Source organism: Acanthochromis polyacanthus, chromosome 11 (assembly GCF_021347895.1).
Source record: "Acanthochromis polyacanthus isolate Apoly-LR-REF ecotype Palm Island chromosome 11, KAUST_Apoly_ChrSc, whole genome shotgun sequence".
Lineage (NCBI taxonomy): Eukaryota > Metazoa > Chordata > Actinopteri > Pomacentridae > Acanthochromis > Acanthochromis polyacanthus.
In genome coordinates, this window is record NC_067123.1 from 32,599,624 (window position 1) to 32,607,659 (window position 8,036).

An 8,036-nucleotide genomic window follows, 5' to 3' on the forward strand; every position below is an offset into this window, starting at 1 on the left:
TGCATGTCCTCGTTTATTCATTTCACGATGTATTTCATAGTCCTATTCTCTGATAAAAATTTATTTCCTTAAGTAGTTATTTCCCTGTTTAAGTAATAAGATGGTATTTCAAATTTCTGGTAGAGGAGGGAAAAGGTAGCGCAGTATAAAACAAACGACTCCAACTCCCAGAATGCCCTGCTCAAGCGGAAACGGTGGGGTGACTCCATGGAAACGGCTAACTGGCGTGCTAGCCTGTTGGAGAGAGTAGCATAACTAGTTGGCTAGCGTTAAAGCAGGGTGCCGATAAAAGTGAATTTACACAAAAAACATTTACCTTACAGTCAGTCTGTAGAGATGAGCCGTACACCGGATGCCAGAGCGAGGTAAGAAATGTTCACCGTCGAAACAAGTCTTCTGTTGTTATTTTAAGATGTAGAGCTGCTCCTTAAGTAAACGCTAGCTTTAACAAAAATCAACCTGGCAGGAGCCGCGAGGACGTCGTGAAGTAGTTTAGCTAGCTGTTACTAAGATAACTAAAGCTTTCACTCTTTATATTTATTAGTGATAGTCACACCGAGTTGTTCATGAGTGAATTTAACCGCTCGTTCCACACAAAAACTCCTCTCTTTTCATTGGCTACGAAGCGGACGTCTTTACAAATACCAAAATAAAGTGCAGACCTTATGGAAAACAGTAGCTAATATGGAGATTTTACTACGGCTAGCTGGCTAAATGTGTCAAGACTGCCTTTGAAAAAGAGTCTAAAAACAAAATACAATACATCACATCACATCCACAGTGTGTTATGGTTCTGAATGGGTAGTTGCAGTTAAATGAATGGGGTCTCAGGCTTAGCCATTGATATGAATACATATGAACTTCAATAACAGTCAGTGTTGGTCAAAATACTATAACAATACTATAACAGGCAGGTTTATTAAATCCAGGGTCAAAAACATCAGTTGTAAGAAAACAAAAAGCGGTCACAAAAAGAAAGCGTTTTGCTGCAGGGGAGTGGCACACCGATTAGCAGACCACTGATGCACTGGGAATATGCCATCAGGGAATGACTACATTCACAAGGACATTTTCCAACAGAAAATGATGTTGATGTCACCACAAATCCACAGGTGATCTCCCAGCTCTATAATCTACAAAGCACAAGAAGTAAAACAATCTAAAGTAAACACCAACCAGCAGTTTGCTCACTATACATGTTAATCTCGATCTAATCATAGGTAAACACAAGTTAATAACAAAGAGCCCCACTAACACCTTACCACTGCTGCTATTCCTGTACTTTTATGACCTTTTACAAAAGAAACTAAAATATTATTTCATGTGTACGTAAACATTCAATACCTCGGCTGACACTCTTGTGCTGCTTCTCCTCTAAACACTTGGCTTGCTACTTGATTAAACTAAAAAAAATAATGTTTATAGCTGTTATTGTGAAAAAATGACACTTTATCATGTCTTCCACATACAGATAAAGAAAGAAATGTGCTTCTGAAAAGTACAATTTGATTACTGCTGTTTATCTTCTCCAGGGACAGCCAGACAAGGAGGATCCAGGAAAACATCACCAATGTGGAGAAACATTTTGGAGACATGTGCCAACTGTTTGCCGCTTATGTCCGCAAAACAGCCAGACTCCGAGACAAAGCAGACCTTCTGGTCCGGGAAATCGGCCTGTATGCAGACACAGAAACGCCAAACCTAAAGAGGGGCATGAAGCAGTATGCTGACCACCTGGCCAAGATTCAAGACTACCGCCAAGCTGAGGTGGAACCTGCTTTGACTTTTACTTTTAATTTCCTGTTATGTCAAATTTTGTTTAGCAGGATGGAACTTAATGTGAAGTTTGCCTTACAGGTAGAAAGACTGGAAGCCAAAGTCATAGAGCCGTTAAAAAGCTATGGAGCTGTCGTGAAGCGTAAAAGGGTGAGTGTTGCTGTGAGTGATATCTACACAGATTCCAAGTCAACTAAATGACAGAGATGAGGCTTACTCCATGTTTCAGTTGCTCTTTATGAAAATAATACAATTACACCTCAGTAAAAAAAAGAGCTTACAATGTGACAGAATTACTGAACTGTAAATGCGTCTAATACAAAAATATTTAAATGTACTAACTTTTGTGCAATTTATCAGATCAACATTTTTTTATTTCTTACCTTTGCCTGTCAAAATATCACCATTTAAACGCTTATATGCATTCAACAAATGTAGTTATTTTGTTAGACACAGCAATTTACTGTAAGTGTCATTACCCTTCTATGAGCACAGGAGGGCAGTATTGTTTTAATGATTATATTCCTCTGCCACTTCAGACATTCTTTGAGCCTTTGCCAGCACCTGTCATATTTGGCATTATATTTTAACCAAGATCAAAAGAAATTCCACTGATTCTTTCTGGCATGTGGGGTCTTTCCCATATGCTGCACCACTTTCCAAAGTATCTGAAGTCGATGTTCGCCTTGCTCGGCTTTGGCTATTTGCACTTGTGGAGTGAATTGGCAGTGATGCCTTTGAAGATTTAAATAATCATGCTCACAATCTAAAAAAGCTTTTTATGTCTTTATATCATTTTATGAACTGCAGGTGTGCTTGATTTTACAGTTAAAAAAAAGCATCAAATGCTGCTTTTTTTTTTGTTTGTTTGTTGTTTTGCTCTGGGCCATAGAAATCAGCCTGATTTGTAAGGCTTGTGATTGTTCAGAGAGCCAAAATGTAATTAAATCAGACCAAATGAAATTATTTAGTCATGTGAAAAGTGAGCTACTTTTCAAAGCAGCTTAAAGCTGCTTTAAAACATCTGAAGTTTTTCTGTACAATCTTGTTTTGCAGAGTGATAATAAAACTGAAATTTGAATACTTATGGGTATTAGTTTCTCTAATCACAATTAATTCTCTTCTCTGTGGCTATTTCACATATGTTACGTTACAATGTCACTGCTACATCGCCAACTGTTTCAGAGTAAAGACATAAAACTTGCACAATGGACTCTACTTGAGGTCTTGATCAGGAAACACTGAGTTACACTGAATGCTTCAATGTTAGATTACGCTCTGAAGCATTTGAAAAACTGACAGAAACTGTATTATTGACTGTCATTGTTAATTCTCATAATAACTGCTGTGCCCTTGTGCGTCCCTGCAGGAGGATCTGAAGGCGACTCAGAGTGCCAGAGACAGAGAAGCCAAACAGATGGCTCAGCTTGAGAGGACCAGACAGAGGAACCCCTCAGACAGGCAGATCATTGTATCCTTGCCTGTTTTCACTTCTCTTCTTAAATTCTTTCATTTCATTAACTACACTCCGACGGCACTATATGACTAATACATCTGACATCAATTAATGTCAGCTGAAGTCCTTGTTGTTGCTAAATGCTGTTGCAACAGTAAAGTAAAGTTGAAGCTATTTAGAATATTTGCCGTGTCAACTGTGAAAAGTTTTATTTAACAGTGTCTGACTGTGTACTCAATTCAATGTCCAACTACACTTTGTTGTTCAGGATCTGCCTGCACAGTGAACAAAGACAACAAGCTGAGATAATTTCATGCTTCCTTGACCAAATTTTCAGTCACAGGTGTGTCCCATGTAATCTGTACATCTTATCACTGGTGATGTATGACCACAAGCATGACGTATATTCAGAAAACTTGCAAAACAGAGGTACCAGCAGGGGTTAGCTTTTGTTCCACTTCTAAAAAAAAGAAACGTCCATTTTGCTAAACATTGTGTTTTGACACTGATTAGCAAATGCTTGGTTGACAGATGCAGCAAGAACTGCTCATTTTTTCAATGTAACTCTGCCATCAGGCTGAAAGTGAGCTCCAGAGAGCCACTATGGACGCCACACGGACCACAAAACAACTGGAGGAGACAATAGACGAGTTTGAGAAGCAGAAGATCCAGGACATCAAGGTCTGCCGTGGCTGAACTTTCTGTCATTGTAAGACAGTTTCAGTTGAGAGAATGTTCGTTGAAGAAGTGGGTGGCAGTGAATAGAAACCAGACAGTGATGATTTTGAGGGTTTTCTACAATCTGCCCCCACCTTTCAGTCCTCCTTCAGCTGTTTGATACTATTCTTGCTTTGTAATTTCAGAACTCTTTTCTTCATGTGTTGTGGTCGCCAGGCGGTTGTGGTTCATTTAAATTGTGTCAAATTGTGTCCGTTCAGTATTGAAATATCGTCTCTGTGCTTTCCCACCCAACAGAAAGTCTTCAGTGAGTTTGTGACTGTGGAAATGTCATTCCATGCTAAGGCTTTGGAGGTGTACACTTTGGCCTACCAAAGCATTCAAAGTGTGGACGAGGAGGCGGACCTGGAGGTAGGCCCAGTCATTTTTAGCCTGCCAGTGTTTATTTGTTTGTTTGAAAATGCAGTCTGAGTTGTAGTAATTGATTGTTCATTTTAGTTCCTCTAACAAGCACTGAGAGGAAAGATGCAAATTCAAGTGTGACGGTGAACTTTGGGCTAAAAGCTGATCGAGCTTCATGTACACTCTCTGGTCTCAACTTGATTAACCTGAAGGTTAATGGTCTTTTGCACCCATTACTCATTGCTCATACATATTGTACAGTCCACGCCCTTTAACTGATGTGGTAACTTTAAAGTAACCTGCTCTGAATACAGCACCATCTATTCAGCCATGCTAGCTGCTGTCTCTCTGTTTACAATTTGGCGAGAGGTTCGCTTGCACTATTTTAAGATAGAAAGCATGTAGTGGGAAAACAAAAGATCAATGATATCCAGCGAGGGAGGTTCCTCCTGCAGATGCCCTTGTGCTATTTTCCTCCACCCCATGCCATCTCATCCGTGTGTTTTTGCACTGAATCATCTCCCTTCCATTCACATTGAAGCAAAACTCCTCACCGAGACGAGGCTGTTTTTCAATGACTCACAGTACAAAGCATGAGAGATTGAATCATCTGAAACAGGCACAATGACAGGCATGAAGATAATCCAGATCGAGAGCCACGGCTGAATTTAGCTTGTACACAGTAAAAACCTTTGGTGTGGTTTAAAGGACAGCTTGTTGTGTTTGCTGTCAGAGTTATGAGCTCCTTGATTATAATTAACTGCCAGCTTAGTTGCTGATTTACTGGACTGTTTTGAAATCTATGTGGTGTTCTAGGTTTTATATAACTGTAATATAAAATACCCCAAATATGACCTAACAGCTCCTAACTATAAGTCTTGATCTGTTCACCATAGGCTGTATAATTTTCTTAATTCATGGGTTTCTATCATGCATTGTATTCAGTGCTCCTTAGGTGTGTGTAGGCACTGCTTCCATTATTTTTGGTCTTTTGTTTCTGTGGAAAAGTATAGCACCTCCTACTGTCTTTGGCAGGTGTTCAGGAGTTCGCTGCACCCCCCTGACTACCACTCACGCTTAGACATAGTGCGAGCTAATTCCAAAACGTCCCTTGATCGGACCGGGTCTTTCCTGAGTACATCAGGGACCTTACAGGTAAGAAGTTACAGACAGGTGTGAAATGCTCTGACACAATATCTAAAATTTCCGTAGAAGATCCCTCTCTAAGTTTCCCTTACAACATTGCTATTTATCTTTAACTGTTGCATAAATTTAACTGTGGTGATAAAATAAAAAATCCCCTTCTTCCGATTTCCAACCCAGTAGTCTTCCTCATACCAGTAGAGGCCAGCGCTTGATAACATCCACTCTTATCAGTTGTCCTGATGATTACGTGCGGCATCTCCCAGGCATCATTCAGTTTGAATTTCCACACATCATTGCATGCAAGTAACATCATACATTTCCTCCCGCATTCACAGTTTACACCACCAGTGGCACCTTGTGAATTTATAGGATTGATTGCCTTGTAAAGTATCTGGACAGCCAGTCATCAATTTTTCACTAAATGAGGAGTGTTATTTGATATTTTTGAAAAACTGTCTCCGCTGGGTCTATCTGAGTGTGTTCAGATACGGCGTCTATTTAGAGATGTCCAGATTGTAGCTTGCAGAGACAGATTGCCGTACACACCTGTTGAAACGCTGCGCCTCAGTTGTGTCTTGCGTCACATCTTGGGGTCATTCTTTGCTACCGTGACTAGGTTTGATTTTATCTAAGAAGGTGCAATCAGCGCTTAGCAAAACAGACATTTGCAGTCACATGTACAGCCAGAAAAGTGGATTATAGAAGCATACAGGATAAAACTAGAAAGCAAAACTGAAAGTAAAACATGGCTATGAAAGTGTCATCGTAAACATACCTTTTAACTATTTTATAGTACTACACTACAAAAACTGAAAAGGTTAACCTGAGGAATGTAGTTTCATTTTATTGCAGGGTGCGTTCACACCTTTACCTGTCTCTGCTAACGTTGGTAACTCTGGAGACGGAGAAATGTTCCAGAGGAAGCGGATTCCGTGGTAGCACAACTTGCAATTAAGTGTTTTAGTTGCATAGTGACTATTTATTTGTTGTCACAGCAGCAAAGAGCTCGCCAGACGAGAAGAGAGGAGGAGGAGGACGAGGACGACGAGGAGGATGAAGATGAATCTGAAGAGGAAGAGGGTGATGAGGATGAAGAGGAGGACTCAGATGATGAAAACTGAACCTTCCTAATTTATCGTGCTATGTGTTTATATGGGACAAAAAGAGACAACAAAAGGTTCATTAACTGTTTTAGCTGTGTCATTGCCAAAACCACGTCATGGCCTGAGCAGTATTGTAGTCGCTGTTTCTCTGTTGTAGTCTAATGCTTTGTGAGAAATGTGTTTACTTACAATTTATATCCAGTCAGCTATTGTTTTAGCTATATTTTTTTATGTCACACACAGTCTCAGAATGTGCATCACATGGTCGCTTGTCTTTGTGAATAAAAATGTCCATTTTAATGCTTTGTATTGTTGCAGTGAATTCCAGTATAAGTACACGGTGTACCCTCAGTCGCTTTGCATAAAAATGCCAGCGGAGAGGTTTATTGTTATTTTAGAAAATTGTTCAGAGTGTGAATCAGTCTAAGTGACATTAGTTACGTGATGACTGCAGTTAAAAGTGACTCATCTCTTCCACAGACATGCAAAAAAAATGGTACAAACGAAGTCGGAGACATTTTGCACCACACTGTCTGCGTTCATTTACAACTATATTGCATCGATGTGTGTGTGAGATGTGCTTCTGTATAGGACACCAATCATCTGCATGCGTGTTACATTATGTTGTCTGTCACAGTGGAGGCTGCTGCCCCTGTGTCAGCTGATGGCTCCTATGTCTGTCCTGCATGAGTCACTCAACACATTTATCATTCCTCAGCTGGCCATGTCACGATGAATTCTTTTCTGCCTCTGGTCTCATGCAACACACACATATTACACATCTGCAGCTTTATCTGTGCAGCAAAGACACAATATCCACACATGCAAAAAAAAAAACAAAAACAGGATTTCATTTATTTTTAATGTAACAACTACGAGAGTTTCTAAAATCTCCCTTACAGCAACACTTATCTCCATGACTCTGAGATAAAAGCTGCGTAGGTGGTGTGTCATGAGCCCTCTGCACAACAGCACCTTAATGCATATAAAGGTTAATGTGTATGCAAACACAGTCACACTCATGTACCAGTTTGACTGTGGTGCACTGTGGATCTGAATGGCCTGTGTTGCAATGAGTCATCACCTATAAAATGTGTGTGTTTGTGTCAGGGAGTGAGTCAGAGAGCTTTTCCAATTGCAGATAAACCTAAAGGCTCCACTCCCTGATCTCTGTGGAAGAATGGACCGTGACTTGTGAGAGAAAAGGATCTGAAAGAAACAAACAAAAAAAAGAAAGAATCGTGTGATTTAAGCGGGATAAAGACGGACCAGTCCTGTGTTAGTCGAGAGCCAAAAGGTACAAAAGGAGCCGAGAGTTGGTTGTGAGTCATTGTCTTAAAAACAAAGGCTGAATTACAAACAGGGATACCCGTGCAAACAACAAGATGCAAAGAGAAAAGAGGTACAGCTGAGACAGGTCAGTCGTAGCTCCAGGTCCTTATCATTGACTCTGACTCATTGCCCCTCAGCGTCAC

General features: G+C 40.2%; 1 protein-coding gene across 1 annotated transcript; it reads left to right on the top strand.

Moving 5' to 3' along the window:
• The first annotated feature begins 211 nt into the window (after nucleotides 1-211).
• On the top strand, nucleotides 212-6,861 carry cibar1 (CBY1 interacting BAR domain containing 1). The gene is given in 9 exon segments (XM_051955981.1): nucleotides 212-365; nucleotides 1,533-1,767; nucleotides 1,858-1,926; nucleotides 3,146-3,247; nucleotides 3,570-3,609; nucleotides 3,774-3,913; nucleotides 4,208-4,321; nucleotides 5,348-5,467; nucleotides 6,454-6,861. Coding segments are annotated over 9 exon segments (975 nt in total). The 5' UTR covers nucleotides 212-336; the 3' UTR covers nucleotides 6,580-6,861.
• The last annotated feature ends 1,175 nt before the right edge of the window (nucleotides 6,862-8,036 follow it).